The 25,041-nt window shown below is 46.0% G+C and overlaps 2 protein-coding genes across 6 annotated transcripts in view; one reads left to right on the plus strand and one right to left on the minus strand.

Annotated features, from left to right (window-relative positions):
• The window catches only part of CTNNB1 (catenin beta 1), a 31,956-nt gene extending 14,790 nt beyond the window's left edge, over nucleotides 1-17,166 (plus strand). The window contains exons 2-16 of one of the 3 annotated variants that reach the window (XM_081159747.1): nucleotides 4,203-4,264; nucleotides 4,712-4,942; nucleotides 5,131-5,384; nucleotides 5,511-5,749; nucleotides 5,844-6,045; nucleotides 7,144-7,288; nucleotides 10,215-10,318; nucleotides 10,398-10,736; nucleotides 10,979-11,137; nucleotides 12,572-12,691; nucleotides 13,593-13,743; nucleotides 13,826-13,947; nucleotides 14,862-14,922; nucleotides 15,886-16,105; nucleotides 16,411-17,166. In XM_081159747.1, coding sequence (XP_081015873.1) covers nucleotides 4,252-4,264; nucleotides 4,712-4,942; nucleotides 5,131-5,384; nucleotides 5,511-5,749; nucleotides 5,844-6,045; nucleotides 7,144-7,288; nucleotides 10,215-10,318; nucleotides 10,398-10,736; nucleotides 10,979-11,137; nucleotides 12,572-12,691; nucleotides 13,593-13,743; nucleotides 13,826-13,947; nucleotides 14,862-14,922; nucleotides 15,886-16,094 — 2,349 coding nt within the window. In that variant the 5' untranslated portion in view covers nucleotides 4,203-4,251 and the 3' untranslated portion in view covers nucleotides 16,095-16,105; nucleotides 16,411-17,166. Of the gene's footprint in view, nucleotides 1-4,202; nucleotides 4,265-4,711; nucleotides 4,943-5,130; nucleotides 5,385-5,510; nucleotides 5,750-5,843; nucleotides 6,046-7,143; nucleotides 7,289-10,214; nucleotides 10,319-10,397; nucleotides 10,737-10,978; nucleotides 11,138-12,571; nucleotides 12,692-13,592; nucleotides 13,744-13,825; nucleotides 13,948-14,861; nucleotides 14,923-15,885 lie in introns of all 3 variants that reach the window. The other 2 variants (XM_081159748.1, XM_081159746.1) reach the window with 2 other exon arrangements.
• ULK4 (unc-51 like kinase 4) overlaps nucleotides 16,979-25,041 on the minus strand; it is a 179,928-nt gene continuing 171,865 nt past the window's right edge. For 2 of the 3 annotated variants that reach the window (XM_081159735.1, XM_081159734.1), the window contains exons 36-37: nucleotides 21,685-21,770; nucleotides 17,251-20,104 (exon numbers count right to left, since the gene is read on the minus strand). In XM_081159735.1, the coding sequence (XP_081015861.1) occupies nucleotides 20,041-20,104; nucleotides 21,685-21,770 (150 nt within the window). In that variant the 3' untranslated portion in view covers nucleotides 17,251-20,040. Of the gene's footprint in view, nucleotides 20,105-21,684; nucleotides 21,771-25,041 lie in introns of all 3 variants that reach the window. The other variant, XM_081159736.1, reaches the window with a different exon arrangement.

Here is a 25,041-nt window from a genome sequence, read left to right on the forward strand (position 1 = left end):
ACTGACTATTGAAGAAGGACATCATATGCTGTGCTACAGATGGTAATGTTTTACAAGGGTCTGCAGCACACGGATTGAACAGTAAGTGTAAATACCAAATATGTCAGAACGTTATCGACTGCATATCATTATAGTAATGGCAAAGAAAGCTTTTCTACTGAACATGTTTCACTTTAGGGATAGGGTAGAGAAGAGAATGAAATTAGAAAAAGATCATTTGGGGAACACCCTAATTTTTCCTGGCCACAGTTCATGCTTCTAATAGCCGTTTTGCACCTGCATATTAAAAGATAATCCAAGAGCGTTAATGTCAGGTGTTTTGGGGGAACAAAAATATCATTGTATACGGTGTGTTATTGGCCAGTCCAGGAAGACTCCTCTCAGAGCGGGCCAGCTGAGGAGGAAAAACAGAAGGGAAAGTGGAGTTGTGACTTAAAAGTTTTAGTGTTAAGTGAAAAGTGCTGATACAGGAAGATCTGAGGAGACTGCATAAATTGTTAAATGACAAGGTGTTTAGTAGTGACAGTTAATAAAAGTGGATATGTATGAGTTCTTAGATTTACATAATAAATTTTACTAAGAACTTTATTTAATCCCTGAGGATATATCGAAAGTTTATTATTATGCTCCTGAAATAGAGTTGCATATTCTTACTTTAAAACGGAATAAACAATTGGCTTCGGTTCTTCCAGTCCAGATTATTGGAAAAGTGAGTTGTTAGCATGAACTGCCAGGTGAAACTGTGGTTTTTATAATGGAGCTGCTTTATTTTTATATGGTGAAGTTACTCCCAGTGAGTAATGCTTAAACTTTTTAAAATCTAAGGCAGTTAAAATACTTTTGTCTGGATGGGAACTGGAGAAGTAACTTTGGTGTGAAATCTGTATGGTGTCAAGAATTATCATGAGGACTTGGACAGAAGGCTAGTTAAAGTGCAACTGGTGAAGTAGAAGCTCCAGCACCATCATGAAATTGAGTCTCAGTAATGCCAATCTTGTATAATAATGTGGAATGCAAGAAAATATACTTAATTTTATAGCCGCATGAGGTGCTAATGTATGTAATTTACTTTAAGGTCATTCTGTAGGAAGGCACAAATGCGGCATATTAACAGTATGTACAGATGATATGGGTGTTCATTATACAGTTGTATCTACGCTTCTGCATACTGAAATTTTTTGTAATAACAGAAAAGAAAAACCTAGTTTGCTTAAGTTTTCCTATTGGAAAAGCTGAAGGAAAAATTACTCATAGTAATATTTTGAATGAGGTCTGGAAAGGAAGGATGCCCGTTTCCACTGCCTCGCTAGACTGGGTAGGTTGGCCTTCCCCACCCTTTCTCGTCTAAGCACCATTTGGTGGTGACAGTTGGCAGGACAGGAGCATTCTGCTGTGGTCTGTAGCTAGTGATCACTGACAGGGAACATCTACTTCATAATATTTTATCTTGATTGGTACTTAGTAGGCATTTCCCATTTTTGTTTCATAATTCTTTCCTTGATTCCCTGGATCAATCCTCTTAATTTTTCATATTTTGTGGTGTCTCTCCCTTATGCTCTAGGAGATTTTTTTCAGCTTCAGTTATCTATTTAACTTTAAAAATTTTTATTCTCTCCAGGCCTTATGAGAGTAATAAACTTCCCCTACCCTATCCCTGTTTTTCAGTTGCCTTATTTTTATGTTGGTTTTTCTTGAACTTCTTTTGTTGAAGGTTTTCCTGAAGTGTTTGGTGAGCCTTGGTTAATGGGAGCTCATTAGCCCCTTACTGATCAGCAGGGTGTAGTGAAGGGAGCTTGGCTGCCAGCTCCGTCCAGAGCAAGCATGAGGAAGGCTTTCTGTTTGAGCAGGATTCTGCCTTAGTTCTCTCTGGACAGTATATTCAATTTCTTAGTGGATAATTGTCAGGTTTTTGGTAGATTTGAATTTGTCTGCAGAGCAGTGTAGGGATGAGTTGGTATGTACTGTTGCTTCTGTGGAGCTTCATTTTCACGCCTACTGTATATTTCCCTGCTGATGGACACTTACCCTCCCTCACCTCATCAAGTTGCAGTGAAGAGCAAAGATAATTTTTATGTATTTCACATACATTGTAAAGTGCTTTAAAAATAATAGTATTGACAAGTTCCTAATGTACAAATGGATATTGTAAGTTTGGAACAAGAACTTGCTTTTTTTCCATAAATTCATTATAAATCATGGTCAAGTTACCAGGTCAACCCACAAACAGATCTTACCCATTATCACGGCTAAACTATGCTGCCTTTGCATCACTAACAAGGAGGCAATACTATGTTTTTCCTCGAAGCCAGATGTACAGAGGGCTTCTTAAACAGCTGCACAGCCTATAAATGTGACTAGTTGGTTTCTGAGCCCCGAGGCATTGGCCAAAGGAAGAGCTCAGTATAGAATATGTTTTAAGCCCCCTTTCCCAGAAATATACTTGGAGCTGCAGTAGGGAACCCATTTTCCAGAGAGTTGGAAAAATGATTAAGTAGCTAGTCACAAAGATACAAGTGAAATGCAGTACCAGTGGACAAAGAACCTGGGTTCCTTCCGGCAATATATCTCAAAGTGTAGTCAGCAGATCATTTGCTGCATCCTAGAGTGTTCATTAAAAATGCTGGCTTCTGTGTCCCACTCCAGCCCTAATGAACCAAAACATTAAACACATAATCCTGCTGAGTAAATGACGGTTGACTCATGAACAACGTGAGCTTGAACTGCACAGGGCCACTTACACACTGACTTTTCAGTTGGCCTACGCAGTTCAAACCTGCGTTGTCCAAGGGTCACATGGCAATTGGCAATCTTCAGATATGGAGGGCTGACTTAAGTTATTTGTGGATTTTCAACTGTGCAGGTGGTCAGTACCCCAACCCCCTTGTTGTTCAAGGGTCAGCTGTATTTTACAGTACAGGATTCTTGTTGACAGGAATCACCATTATTATTTTCTGTCCTTCATTTTGCCTTGTATATAAATTGTCTGTTGTTTCTACTGTGGATTTTAAAACAATTGTATCCACAATTCTTGTCAGCTTTAAGTGTCAAGTGATCTTTGTGGCTGTAAAAATCTAGTGCTGGAAGAGCAATTTTAGGGATAATCAATACGTGTTTCCTTTGTAGAGAAAACAGGACTCCAGAGCGCAGTTTCAAATTTCCTTAAACATATTTAAACTCCTTTATACATTGATAGAAAACAGTTCACACATAAATATCTTAGTCCATATCTTCACACATTGGTAAACACCCAATCTGTTAATTTGTAGTGTAAGATGCCCTTGTTTAGGGACAGACTTTGTAATAAAGGAAATTTTATTAGGACTGTCTAGAGGCTATGAGCCCTTAAATTATTCTTACCTGCAAGTAGTTCCATGTGTGATTCATTGTTTTCCTGAATTATTACACAGTAAAGCCAAAATGCAGACATAAATAAATGCTAAGATTTTTATACATATGTATGAATGATTAAATTTTTTTATATTGATCAAACAGCATTAGTCAGTATAATATTGTATTTATAATCATTGCTATAAATTTGAACTTTGAAAAACAACTAAAAATCATGCTTTTAATTTGTGTTGCTAACTTTTCTTTTGAAAAGTAATTTTACTTCTTAGTAAAAAATATCTAAAATCATTGCTGTGATCCAGTCGCCAAAATTACTTTCTTGAAGGTATTTTAGATGGCATCATATTAGAAAACAATTGATCCTTTTAATGAAAACTGGGTGTTTTTTAAAAATCCCATTGGACTTCTAATGGGACAGATCTGTCATAGATAGAGGATCTATGAATTTTTCAGTGAGAGAAGTTAAAATGGGAGAGGTCTTTTGGAACTCAAGGAGGAGCTGATTTTGAATAGCCAGCCCTCCCCCACCCCGGGGCTTTCAGTATTAAAGCTTTTATGCTTTCATCATCTTCAATAATTATGCTTTTTGACATCCTGAATATCTGTAATTTATATTTCTACTAAGAAGAGGTGCTTGTTAAAGAGTTTTCACTTAGAAGTGCAGCAGTGACCGAGCTGTGGTTGAGGTGTCTGGGGGAGACTGTGAGGTCTGTTTCACCACGTCATGTGGTGAAAAATGGTTCGGGGCTTTTTCTGGATGTAGTCCATGGTGTTTAACAGACCATCCTAGTGACTTGTGAGTATTAAAGTCAAATTAATTTAAAACCCTAATGACTTTTTATTAATTCTTTTAGGGTACGTCAAGTACACCATACAACTGTTTTTGAAAATCCTGCGCGGACAATGGCTACCCAAGGTTTGTATCATAAGCCTCTAGGTCCTGAGTTGGGGCTCAGCTTCATTGCCATTAACCCAGTCTGGCTCAGATGCCCCTTGCTTTCCTCTCTCCCTGCTTGCTTATCAGGCTGCCTTTTGCTCCATTTCTGCTCACTCCTCATGGCTTGGTGAAATAGCACACAAGCCACCCACAGGAGTCTAGTCTGGATGACTGCTTCTGGAGCCTGGATGCAGTACCATTCTTCCCTGATTCAGTGAGTAACTGTTAGGTGGTCCCTCAGAGTGTAGAGATCTCATCACCAAGCGCATCCTGGCTACCATTCTGTTCTTCTTGGCTGTCTTTCAAACTTAACTTTATTTCTAAAAATATTTCTAAAAATATTTCAATGGGTCATATCACAGATTTTTTTAAAAACTAAAATTACATTTCTGTGGTAGTAATGCTGATACTTTTTGGTTTTTATAGCTGATTTGATGGAGCTGGACATGGCCATGGAGCCAGACAGAAAAGCAGCTGTTAGTCACTGGCAGCAACAGTCTTACCTGGACTCTGGAATCCATTCTGGCGCCACTACCACAGCGCCATCTCTGAGTGGTAAAGGCAATCCCGAGGACGAAGATGCAGACACCACCCAGCAAGTCCTGTACGAGTGGGAGCAGGGCTTTTCCCAGCCCTTCACTCAGGAGCAAGTAGCTGGTAAGAGGAGTATTGCCTTACTGGAAGTCAGAATGCAGCTTCGAGAATTCGTTATTCTTAGGAAAGCTTGAATAAGATGGTATGGTAAAGAAAAGGGAGGCTTGCAGTGTCGCCTTACCTGTTTGGGATAGCAGATACTCAGGTGATGCTGAACTGTGGACAGTGAGTGTTGAACTTTCCCTCTCCAGATATTGATGGACAGTATGCGATGACTCGAGCTCAGAGGGTGCGAGCTGCTATGTTCCCTGAGACATTAGATGAGGGCATGCAGATCCCATCTACACAGTTTGATGCCGCTCATCCCACCAATGTCCAGCGTTTGGCTGAACCATCACAGATGCTGAAACATGCAGTTGTCAATTTGATTAACTATCAAGACGATGCAGAACTTGCCACACGTGCAATCCCAGAACTGACAAAACTGCTGAATGATGAGGACCAGGTTAGTGAGACACGGACTGATCTCTAATCTGCTTTGAAGGAAACTCTCCAGGAAGGAGTCTCAGAATGTCTACTTAATGCTAGTTTTTGAAAACTCATGCTGTCTCTTAACTCCTGTACGTTATAGGTGGTGGTTAACAAGGCTGCAGTTATGGTCCATCAGCTTTCTAAAAAGGAAGCTTCCAGACACGCCATCATGCGTTCTCCTCAGATGGTGTCTGCTATTGTACGTACCATGCAGAATACAAATGATGTGGAAACAGCTCGCTGTACTGCTGGGACCTTGCACAATCTCTCCCACCATCGTGAGGGCTTGCTGGCCATCTTTAAGTCTGGGGGCATTCCTGCCCTGGTGAAGATGCTTGGGTAAGGAAACGTCAGAATGCTCGAAGCCAACAGGGAGAAGAGGGCATCCCACCAGTTCTGACGAGGCTTTTTTTTTCCCCCCCCTCCCCCCCAGCTCACCAGTGGATTCAGTACTGTTTTATGCCATTACAACTCTCCACAACCTCTTATTGCATCAAGAAGGAGCTAAAATGGCAGTGCGTTTAGCTGGCGGGCTGCAGAAAATGGTTGCCTTGCTCAACAAAACAAATGTTAAATTCTTGGCTATTACAACAGACTGCCTTCAGATTTTAGCTTATGGCAATCAGGAAAGCAAGGTAAGAACTGTTCCAAATGTGGTTGTCATGGAGCATTGGAGACCTCCAATGTCATGTCCTTCTGTGGGCTCATGCAAATTCATTGTATGCCTCCCCCTTAGTATATACCCTAGAAAAGTCAAACATCTCTGTTCCTTTACATGTTTATGTGTGTGTAAAGCATTGAGCTGGGTAATAGGGATATAGCAGGCAGACTTCCCTTAGAGCTTTCATTCTTGGTTGGGAGATGGACACTGAAGTAATAGCCAAGTTACTATTTTATTCACGTGTTAGGAGGAAGTAGGGGCTATGAGAACATATAAGTGAGCCACACCCTGTTTTGAAGGTTCAGGGAGACCTCTTAGAGGAATGATAGTTTTCAGCTCTCAAGGATGAGAGAGATTGACTAGGTAAAGGTCAGAGAGAGAGAATGGCATCTTCGAAAGTCCTGCTGAGGAACATGGGTTTTGGAATTTCAAGAAGTGAGTACACAGAGTGAGTAATAAGAAGAAAGGTCTGAGGTGAGATAGGGCAGATTCTGCAGGGCTTTGTAAACCATGGTAAAAGCTGTCCAAAGCAATCAAGTCATTTTCAGCAGAGGAATGAAGTGGTAAGATTTGTTTTTAGAAAATGGGGGTGGAGTTGGGAGGTGGGAGTATGCAGGGAAATAAAAGGGCAAGAATGGATGATTATGGTATCTCTTTGTAAGGTAGATGTGATTAGGAAAAGCAACGAGCCAAATCATTAGTTTAAGTTTCCTTTCTGGTGTAAGTTTTCAACAAATCAGCTGTGATATAACTTTCATATGTGAGCATTGCTGTTGCATACCAACATGGTTTCTAGTCTTTTCCCCACCCCTACCCCCATCCCCCTGCTATGATTTGTGGGGGGAAGCAGAGTTGCTATATCCTAGGATGCCTGAGTCTGAGTGGAATGCGGTAGAAGGAGGGATTAAATAGGGACCAGATATGAGAGAGTGGGTAATGGAATCCAGGAGTGCATTTAGGTCAATAGCAAGCTGGCTGGAGTTTTTGTGTAACACAGGTTGGCAATACAGCAGGGCTTTTCTCAGGCATTTGATCCAGACTCATAACTAACGATACATGCTTGTCCTTGTAGCTGATCATCCTGGCTAGTGGTGGACCCCAAGCTTTGGTAAATATAATGAGGACCTACACTTATGAGAAACTACTGTGGACCACAAGCAGAGTCCTGAAGGTGCTATCTGTCTGCTCCAGTAATAAACCGGCTATTGTAGAAGCTGGTGAGTATATGGGTCTGTTCTGAGTTCTCATGTACAGCATCTGCATCCTAATTAGATTTCCTTTCTTAGGAAAAGGGTAATAGAACTTGACCTTAATGGGCTAAAAGTAGATGGTTCTGTTCAGTTTGCAGCCAAGATCGCCTTCAGACACACTCTTCACTCCTGCATTGGTGCTGCGTGAGCCTAGTTTAGGCAGAGTTCTTACCAATGAACTAGAGCTAATACTTGATAAAATTTGTTTTTAATTTGGGTTTTGTGCAGACTCAGTTTGCTTTGCTGGCAGACCTGCGAATACTTAGGAGAAGTTATGCTGCAACACGCTGTGTTGAAGTACAGTGTGCGTAGCACAGTGGTTTGCTTGATTTGCTGGGGTGCGTGTGCGCAGTGTCTTGCACTGGCGCTCTGTATTCTTAGTGAACAGGAGTCTGATGTGAAACAGTTTTCTGTTCCCTGTATTTTTAATGAAGCTGCTTTTATTATGTGCATATTGGTGGCAGAGGGAAGGAACAGGTGGTCTACACTAGGACCTCTTGCCTTTCTTCATAAAGATACAGCTACTCTTCCACTACCCAGCAACCTTTTTCCTTCCCACAACCCACCTCACATCTCCCTGGACTCAAGCCAAGCTTCAAATTAAAACTGGAAGAGGAAAGGTGAAAAGGCATTTAATAGAAAATACTGGAAGTATAGGGTTAGTAACACTCATTTTCTCACTTGTTGGGAGATTTTACTTGAGAATCTATGGGAGAGAAAGGTATGATTGCTCAGGATACCTACTGGCAGTGCAGCAGTCGGCTCAGGGATAGACAAGTGTGGCTGGGTTTATATAGAAAAAGGGAATGTAAATTCTGCCAGCTATTCCAGAAGTACCTGGAGTGCTTGTGAAAAAATACAGACTTTTAGACTTATTTTATCAGAATCCCTGGAATGTTGAATCTGGAAATGTATGGGGCTGTAAAGTGTCTATTCATGCTTTATTTCAGCTTTGAAACTATAGCTGTAGAATGTTTAGGTCAGTTTGGAATGCTCAGTGGGATTCAGATTCCTAAAGGGTTCCTTAAAATTATGCTAAAGAATTTGGCGTGGCTCAGCGGTTGAGCATCAACCTATGATCCAGGAGATTCCTAGTCAGGGCATGTGCCTGGATTATAGGCTCGATCCTCAGTAGGGGGTATGCAGGAAGCAGCCAGTCAGTGATTCTCATCATTGATGTTACTGTGTCTGTCTCTTCCTCTCCCTTTCTCTGAAGTCAGTGTGATACGTTTGAAGGAAGAAAAAAAAGAATTTGACCGTTACCTCTTGTAGGTAATGAGAAGCTATTGGTCGTTGTTGAGCAGTGGCATAGCATCACAGTGGGGTGTTTGGAACTACACTGTATGACAGTTTGGATGACCATATGCAAGTAGACCAGGCCTCTGAGATGTCTTGCAGGCTTCTGGGAATGAAGTAGTTTGGTATTAAAGAGAGACAACAAAGGATGAATGTTTGGGACTTCTGGGAGACTCCATAGGATGTGACAATGTAGGTGCAGAAGGTGAACCGGAAGTGGCTTATGGTGGGGAGAACGTGGGTACCATGGTGATAAATGGAACTGCCAGAATGGATTGTGTAATTTGAGGAACTAAACTGTTTAAGCAGCGGATATACTCAGTGATTCGGATGTCAGTAGGTAGCTGGAAGTGTATGGTACTGGAATTCAGGGGAAGATGGCTACAGATTTGGGAGTTGCCTTAGTTATTGGGGGAAAGTCCTCTGTGAGGTGGGAGCTGCCTCCAAGTCATCTGCATGGGACTTGAACCGTAGCTGCTGAATCAGAATGTGTGTTTTTAAAGTGTCTGCAGGCTATTCTCATGGGCATCTGGAGTTAAGGTAGTTACAGTAGAAGGAGGGAATGAAATCTCTGAGGGAGAGAAGGCAGAAGAGCATCTAGTCATCTAACACAGTATCAGCCTTGTGCAGCCGCTAATGAGTAGCTGGAGCTACTTGGAGAAAGGGACCAGATAGGAATGATCTTTGTCTTGTAGGGAAGGTAACTTTGTCGTTGTGATAAATACTATGAAGGAAAAGTACAGGGTGCCATGAGAATTACGGCAGGTAGATCTAATTTGAGGAAATAAACCTGAAAAAATGAGGAGACAAGGGGAAGTTCTCACTGCACTTAGAAGTGATGTCAGTAGGAGGGAGATGGGTGGCGTTAAGCCAGCCTGTGGGGAATTGAGCTTCCATTCAGACGCCTGCAGTGTAAGTGCCCTTCCTGAGGGTCCTAGATGATGGGAGGCTGCAAACCTTGGGAGGCGGTGCCTTTCAGACAGCCCCTGGCGAAAGCGCTCCAGGGCACTGTGTTTGGATTGTTCTTACCCCAGGAGTTTGCATGGCTCCTTCAGGTCTTTCCTCAGATGTCACCTTCATGTTGTGGTGACCTAATTACCCTTCTTAAAACTATATCTCTTGTCTTGTATTTTTTTCTATAGCGCTTAATACCATCTGATATTTTATATATATACATATATGTTTTAGTTTATTACTACTTGTTTATTGTTTGCCCCCAACTAGACCATGAGCTCTGTGAGTGTAGGGATTTTGCTCATTGGTATAGCTCCAACTCAAAATACTATTGAATGTTTTTGAAATGATTGAATAGATGAAAGAAGTGATAGGAATATTACCTTCAGACGAATAGTGAAAATAATGAAGGCTTTTTCCACATAGGGAAGGAACAGTAGATACTTGACAGAAGTTGAAATGAATTGGCAAAGAAAGGGAAACTGAACAGTATCCTAGAAAATAAAAAGAAATAAAGGATTTAGATGGAAAAGATACGCTTTGGCAATAAAGAGGAACATCCTCTAAGACTAGAGAAGACACTTAGTGCTGATAGGAATTGTTGACTAGTGGCCATTGCCTTGGATCTTTTTTCATATTGTAGGTGGAATGCAAGCTTTAGGACTTCACCTGACAGATCCAAGTCAACGTCTTGTTCAGAACTGTCTTTGGACTCTTAGGAATCTTTCAGATGCTGCAACTAAGCAGGTAAATTCTGAGTTAAACCAGTGCCTTGGTGACAGAGTCAAGATGACAGTGTCCTGAGCATGTGTTTTTGTTTCCATAGGAAGGAATGGAAGGTCTTCTTGGGACCCTTGTTCAGTTGCTGGGCTCAGATGACATAAACGTGGTCACCTGTGCAGCTGGAATTCTTTCTAATCTCACCTGCAATAACTATAAGAACAAGATGATGGTGTGCCAAGTGGGTGGCATAGAGGCTCTGGTGCGTACTGTCCTTCGTGCTGGTGACAGGGAGGACATCACCGAGCCGGCCATCTGTGCTCTTCGTCACCTGACCAGCCGACACCAGGAAGCAGAGATGGCCCAGAACGCTGTTCGCCTTCACTATGGACTACCAGTTGTAGTTAAACTCCTACACCCACCATCCCACTGGCCTCTGATAAAGGTGAGTTGTCAGAGTAGAAAGTGGCAGAAATAAAGATGAGCCACTTCTAGCTACGGGGTGGCTGCTAGGCACGGGGCCGAGGGATTGATGCGTGGGAAGTGGGGCTGGAGCGGGGTAGGTTCTGTAGTGTTTGTGTAGTCGGTGCTACTTTTAGGTGATCCCAGTAATTTTAGTGTGGTGGGAATTGGGCTAAGAATGGTTTGACTGAGTTGTATGCAGTTTTTTATGCTTCTTATCTACAGGCTACCGTTGGATTGATTCGAAATCTTGCCCTTTGTCCAGCAAATCACGCCCCTTTGCGGGAGCAGGGCGCCATTCCACGGCTGGTTCAGCTGCTAGTACGTGCACATCAGGACACCCAGCGTCGTACGTCTATGGGCGGGACACAGCAGCAGTTTGTGGTGGGTAAATCTTAATAGTGACACCTGCCTATTTTGAAGGAATGCATCAGTCCGTAGGATCCTGAACTTCTTTGCTCATCGGCTCCCTCCTTTCTTTCCTACCTGAAGAGCTGTTTGCTATGGCTAAAAACACTTGTGTTTCTGTGGCTGCAGAGAGGATAATGTGGCCCCTAGTGACATTTCCTTTGTATCTTTTTATCATCAGTCTTACAAAGGGAGGGTGAGTGAGGCACCTCGCAGTGTTGCCTCATCTACTCCATACCAAGGCTCACTGCTTAGGAAGTAATGGAACCACAATTTGAATCCAAGTCTGTCTGATTTCAGAGCCTGTTTTCCCCATTACAGCATGAGTTTTACCTACAAACATTTAACACACCTTTTACTATCTCTTCCAGGGGTGGTTTAAACTTTCCGCAGACCTAAGATTACCAACAAATTTCAAGAGTCAGCAGCATCATTTCTGGAATTTTTACCCATAATCTCACCCTAAAGCTTTGGTGTCAAGTTTTCAGTCCTAAAACTAGCTTCGTTACAAGACATTTCTAAATCCTCCGAATTCAAGACTCAAACCTTCTAAGAGTTCTCTTCTTTAATTAGATGACTTTAGAAAGCAGGGATGGATCTTATCAGAACAGGTCTTGGGAGCCTGGTAGCTAGTTGTTCTGTGTATGCGCTCATTGGGGGCTTTGGTTTTCTCCCTTCATTCCTTTTGGTACTGGCCTGTGTCTATGTGGCAGCTTAGTAAAATGCAAAGTGTGCCTTTTATTTTAAATCTCTTCTTTAGGAAGGAGTTTTTGTGTCCTTAGAAAAATCAGTTGCTTGTAAAAGCAGAATCATAACCTTTTTTAAAACTCAGAAACAGGGACAGCACATAGTACTTATATTTTGCAAAAGCTAACTTTTTTCATACAGGCTTTCAGCTGCATAGTCTGGAGAAGGTGAGGCATAGACGTTCTGCTGGCACCTCCATAGAATTTTAGTAGTTGGTGATACACTTTGCTAAGTTTTCACCAAATATATATAGATGTACAAAAATGGAGCATGTGAAAGAAAAACATTGACATAGTCTGTTGCTTTCCCATCTTTGTGTATCTTTTCAGTTTCCCTTTTACTTAGAGTGGCTGGCGCCCTCACTGTAAGAAAATTCTCTTTGTGATTCAGAGGAATATGGAAGCCGTGGGTGGGGGGTGCTGTGGGGACTCAGGCTACCATGAGGTCCCCTTTCAGTGACGTTTAACTTAATGGAATCCTCCTTCATTCCTGAACTAGTTACAAATTCTGGAAAATCTTGGGTGTATGATGTGGATAACTAGTCTAGTAATTGCTGCTCAGAACAGAAACTCAAGATTAAAACTTTAGGAAGAAACCTGCTGCTCAAGTTTAAAACTTTAGGAAGGACAATGGTCTATTTATTTACTGTGTTTCTTTTGGTAGGAGGGGGTCCGCATGGAAGAAATAGTTGAAGGTTGTACTGGAGCCCTGCACATCCTAGCTCGGGATGTTCACAACCGAATTGTAATCAGAGGACTGAATACCATTCCACTGTTTGTGCAGGTATGCTGGTTTTACGTGAGGCATTCCGGATTGTGTGTGTCCGTAATTCTTCAGGATTTTAATGATAACCACATTTTCAGGAAATTAGGGACTCAAATAAGGGCACCAACATCTAATTTTCACCTGTCACCATTTATGAAATGACAACACTGCCCATGTCCCCACTAAAGTATTGAAAATAGGATCTCAGTGTGCAAGGTCCTTTATGCTGAGTACATTTAATTTTATGGAAAGTTCCTTCATTTTGGGGGTCAGTAGGAGAAACATTGGATCGAGAGCCTCCAGAAGAGGCAGCAGATTCTGTGCTGCACTGTTGGGGGTACTCAGTCTTGGAGGGGCGAGAGCTGAGCTGGCTGCCAAAGTCCAGGTCTCCATCCACTCCTGGGTTTCCCAAGTCTCAGCTCCATGAAAACTGTCTCTGAAGAAAGGGTTTGTAGCTGAAAATAGTCTAGAAAACCAGGCTCCAGAGCATCAAACACTTTGGAAAGTAATTCAGAGAATACAGTCGAGTGCTACATGATGATGGTCCTGGCAGCCGTGGTGGTACCAGAAGATAACAGCTGGGAAATTCTGTCCCTCGTGATGTGTCGCAGCACAGCACGTCGCTCGGCGGCGGCGGTGACGCTGCTGTGGGAGGCTGCACTCACCCTTGCGTTTCAGTCCCCCCAGTCCTCGGTGAGGAGCACGCTGCGGCCCGTGGCTGGGTCGCCGGCCGACTGTCCAGCAGGGTCGGTGCGCGCTGGCGCTCGCGTGCTCGCCTCTTTCCAGGAAGCAGGGCGTGCCCGTGCTTTCGTGCACGTGTGGTGGGTGTCCGTGCCACGCGCACTGGATGGGGGGGCGCGCCACAGTGGGGTGCCTGCCGCGCATGAACTTAATTAGGCTTCTGGGCTTTCCTCCTCAGCTGCTCTATTCCCCCATTGAAAACATCCAGAGAGTGGCCGCGGGGGTGCTCTGCGAACTGGCGCAGGACAAGGAGGCCGCGGAAGCCATCGAGGCCGAGGGCGCCACGGCGCCCCTCACGGAGCTGCTGCACTCGAGGAACGAGGGCGTGGGTGCGTAGAGGGGACAGACCGAGAGCTGGGGCGCAGTAAAGCCTATGTCTGTCCTAAGGGCCTTTCTCCCTGTCCTCCCCAGCAACGTATGCGGCTGCTGTCTTGTTCCGGATGTCCGAGGACAAGCCGCAGGACTACAAGAAGCGGCTTTCCGTCGAGCTGACCAGCTCTCTCTTCAGAACGGAGCCGATGGCTTGGAATGAGGTAGGCGGAGGGGGCGCACGGGGCAGCTCACCGTTTGCCCGCGCAGCACTGGGCGCGCGTTCATTTGTGACAGGTCGTTGGCTTGACTAGTCATTCATGCTGTACGAGCGGCGACTGGGAGGACTGCAGCCCCCAAAAGCCTGCTCCGCGTGAGCCAACTGCCTAACCTCCGAGCTCACTAGGGAGGGAGATGAAAAGTTATCAGAGTAAAGGGTGTAAAGAAAGAGGCATAATCCATTTAAACTGTTAGTCGGAGGTCATTTTATCAATACTTTGTTTTTAATGCCCAGTGTGCATCTACTTGAATATCTATGAATTTTTTAGTATTTCTCCTCAGCACCGAGTTAATTCACTGAAACATTAGAACATCAGTTGTGGTACACGGTGATATTTATTGGATGAGTGCAGGGACCCTATACATCATTAGTTGAAAAGAATTGCCAAACAGTGAGTAATGTGTTAGCTAGGTTTCTAATGGGCCATCTTAACATGTCCCAACTTGAGCTCTGAACTTCTCCACCCACCCCCTCCCCAAACCTGTCCCTGTCCTAATTTTCTCCATCTCGGCTAATTGCAGTTTCTGCACAGGCCGAGTCCTCTTTCATGTGCCGTGCTGGGGCAAACACTCTGCCTGTTTTATTATTGTATCTCTAGCACCTAGAACAGTGCCTGACGCATTAGTAAGTACTTAATGTATGTTTGCTAAAAGGATATGAGTTAGTGAATTTTTTAAATGCTGTGTGCAGTGGGAAAACAAGTTTCTCTGAGCATCAGTGGTTAATCTTTGAGGAGTAGAGTTTAAGTGTCTGTATTGTATTTTTAAATCTGTATTTTCTAAGTATTTCTGTAATGTTTGAGAGAGTGTACTTGGAGAATTTTCATTTTGCTTCCTGGCCTTGTACCTGTTTATCTAGACCGCTGATCTTGGACTTGATATTGGTGCCCAGGGAGAACCCCTTGGATATCGCCAGGATGGTATGTATCTTACATTTCTCAATTAACTCTCGATCAAGCTACAGTTCCAAAGTTTTATCAAAAGGGCTAGTCTGCTTATCTGGGAAGCCAGTGTTGGCAGGAAAGCAGTGGCAATAATTAAAGTCAGTTCTTAAATTCCAGAGTCAGCACAGGGAATTCTGAGCCACACTGAGCAAGCAGAAGGATCGCATCAACAAATACTTGTCACTACTGCTGGGTTTCTGGGTTGGTTTGGGGGTGGGGTGGGGGTGTTTCGTTGTTTTTTGTCAGAGAAGCCACAATACCTGGGTCTACAACCCACTAGGAAGTGAGAGTCTGGGAAGCTTATGTCCCAAAGCTCAGATCAGGGGTGGGTATTTACATAGTTGGAGCATGGGGTAGACCACTAACAGCTATAACTTTTCGTCTTAAATTATAATCTCAACTTGTTTTTCCTAATTATTAAACCACTAAAGCCCCCATGACTTCTTACCTTGACAGACATACAAATGTCATCCCTTAAGATAAAACATGTAAAGGTTTCATGGGAAACAATGTCTCTAGTTTTCTCTGTACTTGTGGGCATCACCTGGACTTTTCAGACAAAGAAATTAGCCAGACTTCCTCCTTGTTGCCTCACTTCTGCCCCTGGCTTCTCGCTGCCTGGGTGGTCGTGTACAGGGCATTGCCGCTGCTCCTCCTGAGGAACTGTCTCTGCCTGGGTCAGTGCAGAATGTTCTGGGTAAACTGGTGGCGTGACTAGAACCTGCATGTCTGCGTTTTGTGGAAACAGACTTTGTAGCCTCTTGGGTGGCCTGGCGTTGGGTAATTACTTGGCTGAAGAAAGCTAGAGGTTGAGGCGGTGAGAAAGCAGTGCTTTCTGGCGAGTGCACAGCGATGCAGTGGCCCTAACCTCAGTGTTAACTTCTGCGTCTTTCTCCTCTCACCCCCTTGCCCGTTTTGCTGCCACCCTGACTCTTCTAGATCCCAGCTATCGTTCTTTTCACTCCGGTGGCTATGGCCAGGATGCCTTGGGAATGGACCCCATGATGGAGCATGAGATGGGTGGCCACCACCCTGGTGCTGACTATCCAGTTGATGGGCTGCCAGATCTGGGGCACGCCCAGGACCTCATGGATGGGCTGCCTCCAGGTGACAGCAATCAGCTGGCCTGGTTTGATACTGACCTGTAAATCACCCTTAGGTAAGAAGTTAAAGCCAGTTGGGTAAAATACTTTTACTCTGCCTACAGAACTTCAGAAAGACTTGGTTGGTAGGGTGGGAGTGGCTTAGGCCTACTTGTAAATCTGCCACAGAAACGGATACATCCATACTTTGAAAGGAGATGTCTTAGAACATTTGAATGTTCTCAGATTTCTGGTTGTTACGTGGTCATGTGTGGAAGTTATTAACTTTAATGTTTTTTGCCACAGCTTTTGCAACTTAATACTCAAATGAGTAACATTTGCTGTTTTAAACATTAATAGCAGCCTTTCTCTCTTTATACAGCTGTATTGTCTGAACTTGCATTGTGATTGGCCTGTAGAGTTGCTGAGAGGGCTCGAGGGGTGGGCTGGTATCTCAGAAAGTGCCTGACACACTAACCACGCTGAGTTTCCTATGGGAACAATCGAAGTAAACTTTTTGTTCTGGTCCTTTTTGGTCGAGGAGTAACAATGCAAATGGATTTGGGGAGTGACTCGAAGTGACGAATGCACAAGAATGGATCACAGGATGGGATTTTATCAAACTCTAGCCTTGCTTGTTAAAATTTTTTTTAATATCTGTAATGGTACTGACTTTGCTTGCTTTGAAGTAGCTCTTTAATTTTTTTTGCAGTAACTGTTAGTTTTTTAAGTCTCGTAGTGTTAAGTTATAGTGACTACTGCTACAGCAATTTCTAATTTTTAAGAATTGAGTAATGGTGTAGAACACTAATTCATAATCACTCTAATGTAACCTGAATACAGTGTAACATTGTGTAGCCTTTTTGTATAAAATAGACAAATAGAAATGGTCCAATTAGTTTCCTTTTTAATATGCTTAAAATAAGCAGGTGGATCTATTTCATGTTTTTGATCGAAAACTTTATTTGGGATATGTATGGGTAGGGTAAATCAGTAAGAGGTGTTATTTGGAACCTTGTTTTGGACAGTTTACCAGTTGCCTTTTATCCCAAAGTTGTTGTAACCTGCTGTGATACAATGCTTCACGAGAAAATGCAGTTATAAAAATGGTTCAGAATTAAACTTTTAATTCATTCAATTGTGTCACCTTTCTTTCCTTGTTAGTAAGTTGTTTTGTAAGGGTAGTAGGTATGTTCACATACGTAGTGAACTTACTGTAAGTGATGGAGCCTTACCTTTAGATGGGAATGGTAGCCGTTTCTCTAGCACTTGCCACTGAATTAAATGGCACCAAAAATTATTTCCGCTTTGATCACTGATCCTGAGCTTTGTGTAAGAGGAGTGATTCTGCCATCTCCACCTGAAGGACTCTGGGCTCAGACCCTGTGGCCAAGACTTCAGCTTCCCTCTTGCTATGGTCATGTGCATAGTCCTGCGCAAGTGACCAAGGCATCCATCTAGGCTTTGGGCCCCACAGAGCAAAGCTGAAAGCCAAACAGGCACCCCCACCCCAGACGTACTACGTGAAGGTAAAAACGAAGACTTAACTACACGCGTTTGGACCTCAAGCACCTCCACTTAAGTGGGACTCATTTGGAGAGGGGAATTCCTTCGGCTCCACTTTCAACTGATAATTAAGTTGGGTTAAGTGCAGATGTTTATCTGAACACTGAGAGACCCAGAACAGGCCTTTTCCATGCTGCCTGCCAGGTGATCCTGTCATCCTGGTGGTGGGTCTCACAAGCTCTCCCTCTCCCTTAGGGCAGAGTCAGTAGACCTGTTAAGACTTGTATTTTGCTTTTTAAAAAGTGGTTTGTGCTGAGGGAGGGCTGCTTCTGATTTGGGTGGCCATTTGGATAAAATTGAAATTAATGCAAAAAAAAATCCTTGACCAGCAATCTATCAATTTTAAATAAAAACAGTTCTCAGTATTTTTCTTCTGCCTCAAGGTCCAGCACGGCTTGATAGGGCACTGGATAGCAGCCCACCCTGGAAGCCCATGTGTCCAACAGTCACTTCATTCACACAAGAGAGTGGCCATACTGCAGCGAAAACAACTTTACACAATAGCTGGGCTGTATCTCAAAACATAACATTAAAACAAAAGAAAGTCATAAATGCATACTCTAGGGCTACACTGATCCAAAGAAAGGGCAGCCTGTTTTAAGGAAATCATCCATGGGTGGTAAACTGAAAAGCCAAGGAAGTTACTAGATTACTACAAATACCAGGAGGGTGGTTACCTGGGATGGAGGTGCCCAGGACATTGGAATACATGGCCCTGGCCACTGCTGAGCAGAATGAAGCTTTTCCATGTTGGAGGTGATCTAGACAGGAGGCATGGATCTGATTGTTTGAATCCTTGACAGTGAAAGATCTACGCTTTTTAATTCTTGTTTTGATTACTGTAATAAAAGCAAGATCTGAATTGTACTGTTTGGTTTAATTAGCAAAGAGCCGAGTGGATGCACTGCCGTTTGTCCTAGCAGGCGAGAACCTGTTTTGCTTGCCTTGAGCGAACCAGCCCCCCAAAGGCAGTTACAAAGTGGTGGAGGGGTGAGGGTGGAGCTGAAAAGGCAGGGCCTCCCTTCTCCGCACTCCTGTGTGGAGTCCGCCCCCTCCCCACCCTGAGACTCTAGTAAGCTAGAGGGGGCTACAGGCCCCCCGACCCCCTCCACAGGAAGCCTCCAGCGAGAGGCCAGGATGGGCTCGGACCTGTCTTCCAGGTCACATCAGCACCCACCTCCCTGGCCTTGTTCTAGGCTGCGGCTGCTTTTCTTGCCTTTGTTCCCCCACTTCCCTCAGCCCCACTGAAGCTTGAGTCTAATGGGGCCGCCTCAACTTCAGCTCGTCTGGTTCCCAGACAGCTCCAAGGGGCCAGGCCCCTTTCTTTGGGCTTTTGCAGCTTCCTGCCTCCAGCCCCCCTTCCCGAGGCTCCCACCTCGGCCCTGCTTGTACCTGCATGATAGGGATTTATTTCTGCGTCCTGTTTTCCTGTTGCTAGGGGAGGAAGAAAGGCTTCGTTTCAAGGAGAGACCCGGTTCCTCTCCTACCACTCACCTTGGACAAGAGCCTGAGTCCCCAGGACCCTCACTTTCTGAGCTTCCCTACAGGGGTAATGCCTGCTCTGCGTTCACAGAGCTGACCTGGAACCTCATCAGATAACACAAGACTTCCTGGTCACAAGGGAAATGCAAGAAGCTGGACACGTGCAAAGAACACAAAGCAGGCAGTTCTGTCGCGGCTCCCAGCAGACCTTCCTCCTCAGCTGCCCCATGACTGTCACTTCCTCTCAGACCACCTGTAGCCAGTCACCCCCTGGTTCTTCACAGGGACAGTGAAGCACCTACTCTCAGGCAGAGTTAAGGCAGGGTCCTCAGGCTTTAGGCCTGTTAGTTGAGGGAAAGAGGTGGCCCTGTGCGGCCACTCCCCTGCCCGCTCTGCTGACTTCAGGGACACCCTCCACTCCTGGGAGGCTCAGCCACTGGGTTGTAGCCAGTTGGAGAGCACAGAGCTGAAGCTTGGAGGGGGAGGGGAGGGCCAGCAGGAGCCTGGTGTGGGCCCCTGACCACTGTCAGAATCCTGAGAGCTCCGATGCGGACTAGGCTCCAGCTCCTTAGAACGGAGCCAAGATGAGGGCGTGGGCCTCGCATGGGGAAAGCAGGGGAGGGTACGGCCCTCGGTCTCTGCAGGAGAGGTGGTGAGACACAGGCGCAGGCAGGCTGGGGACCACGGCTCATCCACTGGGCGAGCGCAGGTGGCAGGCCCACCGGCCCCCGCAGAGAGGGAAGGACATTCTGCGAACAGCTGGCAAGCCTGGGTGACCTGTGGGTGAGCCCCGCAGGACCGACGGGGTCTATTCGGAGTCCGCTTTAGGGCCCAGAGTAAGAGCGCCGTAGCCGGGAGGTCGGGCTTCAGCTGGCTTTATTAGGTCCGGAGAAGATGCAGCGGGAGCTGGCCTCGCCAGTGTAGCTGGCGCCGCAGGGCCGCCTTGTGTCCAGGGCCTTCTTGCCTAGTGTCCCACAGCTTGGAGGATTTCTAGGGCCAAGGAGGCCACCGCGCTGTCTGCAGATGAACTGTGAGGAAAACCAGAGGCAGGGTAAAGGGCCGCCTCTTTCAAGGGGGCTGGTGTCTGACGGCCCAGCTGCTTCCCAGGGCCGCCCCTCTGCAGTGTGGGGAGGGACGCGCAGAAAGTGTTCCCAGGCTGAGGTGCAAACCTGTCAGCCCGCAGCACCCCCAGGCGAGGCCTGAGCTGCTGGCCCCCACCTTGGCATCTGAACAATCTGGGCCGGGTGCACTGAGCTGTAAGGCAAGTCAGACGGCAGCCAGCCCTGCCCGGGGCCACCCAGGGGCCCGCCCACCCTCTGCTGCAGCTGACTTGTACCAAATGCCCACGGTCGCAGACCCACTCCACATGCCCACGGTCGCAGACCCACTCCACATGCCCACGGTCGCAGACCCACTCCACATGCCCACGGTCCCAGACCCACTCCACATGCCCACGGTCGCAGACCCACTCCACATGCCCACGGTCGCAGACCCACTCCACATGCCCACGGTCCCAGACCCACTCCACATGCCCACGGTCGCAGACCCACTCCACATGCCCACGGTCGCAGACCCACTCCACATGCCCACGGTCCCAGACCCACTCCACGTGCTGGCTCTGGCTCCGTACGGCCGCTTCCCGGCAGCCGGCCAGGAGCCTCGGGTTTCTACTCTCAGGTGTGCATGTGCAATCAAGAGCTTAAAATGGAAACTTTGTTACCAGAGCAAACTGAGACACATTTAAACCTGTGCCCTGACAACTGTTAGCAAAGAAAAGAATGACACATAACTGTTCCTTGAAGTATAAAATTAGCTCCTGGCACGCTCCTGACTGCACAGAAATAGGGCTGTTGCCAAATAACCAGGGGTGGGTGGGGGCTGCATAAAAGGTGGGCCGCACAGCCGGGGTCCTGAGGGGCAGCAGGAATGCGCTGGCACGGGCTGCTCCGGTGGACTCGCGCTGCTCACCTTGCCCCCCAGAGCTGCCCCGGAAGGCCAGCGACTGGCAAAGGGCACGTCACCTCGGCCAGAGCCACATCAGAACCGAGAACACTGCCATCCACTCACTCTTGGTCAACATTGGAAAACCTTTTCTTTGGCCATCTGAGCGAAGCCCAAACAAGACAACTTCACAGCAGCAGCCGCCCTCCCAACACCGCTTGCCTGGCGCAGGCATCTAGCAGCTGGAGGAGAGGCCACCAGCTCCACGGAGCACTGAGCCTCGCTTTGACATGTCTGGCCCAGGTTGAGGCCATCATGAGGATGCACTGGCTTTGGCCTGAAGCGGAGACGGAGGCCCTGCTAGGAGGGGAGACCCACCAGCACGAGGCCTGAGGCTGTTTGCACAAGGCCAGGGTCCCTGGGAGTGGCTGTCCCCTGCTCCTCACAAACCAGTCTAGCACAGAGCTAAGACATTCTGCTCTTCCCCCGGGGATCCCCACTATGCACATTAGGGGACAGAGGACGGTGACGCTTCCCACACTGGAAGGGATCTCGGGGAAGATGGGGGTCCTTGGTGTGTGGAGGGAATGGGGGGGGCAGGAAGAGAGGAGTGGGTGTGTGAGTGCCGAGCCCAGGAGACTGCACTAGCCCTCCTGGGCCTACTTACCTGCCCGCAGGTGCCAGCCGCTCCAGAGCCCGCAGGAGGCTGCCCGCGTGCTGGAGGCTCTCCAGGTGCTTCTCATTGGAGGTGACCTGCAAGGGAGGGAGGAGGAAGCAGTTGGTGGGCCCGTCCCCGACTCGCCCCACTGGGTGGGCGCCCTGAGTCAGGCTACCTGTGGCCTTGGGGGGCACGCCCCCAGCCTCATCCCACAGGACATGCTGACCATGGGGATGGAGGCGGGCTAGGGTGAGCACGAGGGAGTCGCTGGGGCTGGGGATGTGCCAGGTCATGGTGGGGTCTCAGCTTCCTGGTGAAAGCAAATGATGAGTGAATGAACTTTCCCGTTGTTGGCGCCAGGACCCAGTGGGCCCATGTCCTGGGGTTTCTGACCCAGCACAACCTCTTTTGTATGGAAGGAAGAATCATGAACCTGGGTGCTGGCGATCTGGGAAGCCCGAGAGAAGCACCAAGAACCACACCAGGTCACCCCCTTCCTGGGACATCCCAAAGAAAATTAGAAAATATTCTTAACTGAAATTAAATAGCTATACAATATATCAAAATCTGTGGGATGCAGCCAAAGCGGTGCTTAAAGGGAAATTCATGGTACTAAATACTTATATTAAAAAAGAAAGGTCTCAAATCCATAATCTAGGCTTTCGTGTTAAGAAACTAGAAAATTAAGAGCAAGACAGACCCAAAGCCAAAGAGGGAAGGAAAAAAGCAGGAGTCGAGCAGTGTGGTAAATGTAACCTCCAATATGCTAAAACGTACACTCATTGTAGATTTACCAAATACTACAAGTAAAAGGCTGAGAATTTCAAACTGCACATAACAAAACAGAACTACATGCTGCTTACAAGAAAAATACCTAAAATATGAGGGCACAGAATAACTTAAAGAATGTAAAAGATATTCCACACGAGCAACAACCAAAGAAATCTTGGGCAGCTAATATCAAAGTAGGCAATAACCATAATTACAGATAAAGAGAGACACTATGTTTATTAAAAGATCAATTGACCAGGAAAATATACCAAGTCTAATTCTAAATCCACCCAATAACAGCCTCAAGATACATAAAACAAAAAAATGACAGAACCAAAGTGAGAATTAAATCCATAATTATGGTGGGATATGTTTCAATCTCTCCCAGTAGCACACAAAAATCAGAAGGGATATAAACATTTTATCGGACAAAATTAACAAACTTGACCTAATTTACATGTACACACACACACACACACACACACATATATAAAACTTATATATATATGACAGACTTTTGAACAAACGGTGCTAGAATGCAGATGCTCGTGTAAAAACATGAACCCAGACATATTTCTTACACTTAAATAAAACATAACCCAAAATGGATCCTAGATCTGACTGTAAAACACAAAACCCAGTAACTGCAGAATATATATTCTCTTCGAGTGTATATGGAAATTTTTAAAATACACCATATGCTGGGTCATAAAGCAAGTTCCGACAGATTTCAAAGGTATAAACATGGACGTACTCTGTTCGTGGACTGGAAGACTCAGTATAGTAAAGATGCCAATTTTCCCCAAATCTAGGTTTAAAGCAGTTCCTCTCAAAATCCAAGCAGGGTTTTTTATAATTATCTAGCTGATTCTAAAATTTGAATCTATAAATCTTAGGAACTAGACAGCTAAACCGGTTTGGAAAAGGGAGCATCAAGTTGGAGGGGCTGCGTCCCCGGCCTGAGGTGCCCTGCGCAGCTGTGGCGACCATAATGCCGTCCTGCGGCAGAGGGACCGGCGCCGAGATCAGTGCGACAGGATCGCGGGCCCACAAACGGGTCAAGTTTTCACAAACATGCGACAATAACTGCGGGAAGAAAAGACAGGCTTTTGAACAAACGGTGCTAGAACGCAGATGCTCGTGTAAAAACATGAACCCAGACGCATTTCTTACACTTAAATAAAACAATCCAAGATGGATCCTAGATCTGACTGTAAAACACAAAACTATAAAACTTCTAGAAGAAAATACGGGAGAGAAAAAATCTATGGGAAGTTGGGTTTGTTGATGAATTCTTAGATACCACACAAAAAGCATGATCCCTGAGAGAGAGAAAAAAATGACTAATTGGACTTTATCGATATTACAAAGCTTTGTTCTTTGTGAAATACTGATAAGAGAATAAAAAAAGCCATAGACTGGGAGAAAATATCTGCAAATCACATCTGATACAGGACTTTTACCCAGAACATATAAGGAAATCTTAAAACTCAACAAAAGGTGCCGGCCGGTGTGGCTCGGTGGTTGAGCGTCAATCCATGAGCCGGGAGGTTATGGTTCGATTCCCGGCCAGGGCACGTGCCCGGGCTGCGGGCTCGACCCTCAGTAGGGGGCGTGCAGGAGGCGGCCGACCGATGATCCTCATCACTGACGCGTGTCTCTCTCTCCCTCTCCTGTCCTCTCCCTAAATTCAATAAAAACATTTTAAAGAAACACAACAAGAGGATCATCAACCAAATTTTAAAAATAGGCAGGAAATCTGAATAGACGCTTCGCCAAAGAAGGTACATGCGTGGCAAATGGGCACACGAAAAGACTGTCACTGGGCATCAGGGGATGCGGGTCTAAGCCAGCGCAACAGCGGCACAGTCGGAAGGCTCGGTTCGGCCGCGACGCTGACGACAAGCCGGGGGCGGCAGGCTCGTCACTGCTGCAGGGACGCAGAACACAGCACCTGGAAGGCGGTCTGGCGATGCCTCACAATGAAACTACCCCCATCCTACAGCCCAGCAATCACACTCAGGTGTCTGCCCAAGTGCACTGCCAACTTACGTCCCCGTAAAAACCTGTAGGAAGCCCCGGCCTGCGGCCCGGTGGTTAGAGCGCCGGCCGCGCTGAAGGGCCCCGGCGTCGCTGCCTCGCTTGCAGGCTCCACCCGGGCGCGTGCGGGAGGCACCCAACCGATGTGTCTCTCACGTCGATGTTTCTCCCCGTCCCCCCCCTTCCACTCTGAAACGCAATGGGAAAAAGATCCTTAGGAGAGGGGTGAAAATAAACACCCGTAGGCAGACAGCTACAGCAGCTTATTTCACAGTCACCACGAAGCGGAAGGAACAGACGCCCTTCCACAGGGAACGGAAAAGCTGTGAGGGAAGCGCTCGTGCATTACTTGGTATATTATACGTCTGATTTGATTTTCAGAGTGAGATATGAGTCAAGTCAAATCTGGGTAATTCTGAGAAGATGAGAGCTTTAATTTGCCTTGCTAAACCATCTTGTCCTGCAGCACCCGTTCTCTGTGATTAGTCAAGTCTGCAATATTGAGAGTTCCAGTGGCTTTGAACCCAACGATCCTCAGGCGTGAATTTCTCCTCT

Source organism: Miniopterus schreibersii, assembly GCF_964146895.1.
Source record: "Miniopterus schreibersii genome assembly, chromosome: 15".
Taxonomy (NCBI): domain Eukaryota; kingdom Metazoa; phylum Chordata; class Mammalia; order Chiroptera; family Miniopteridae; genus Miniopterus; species Miniopterus schreibersii.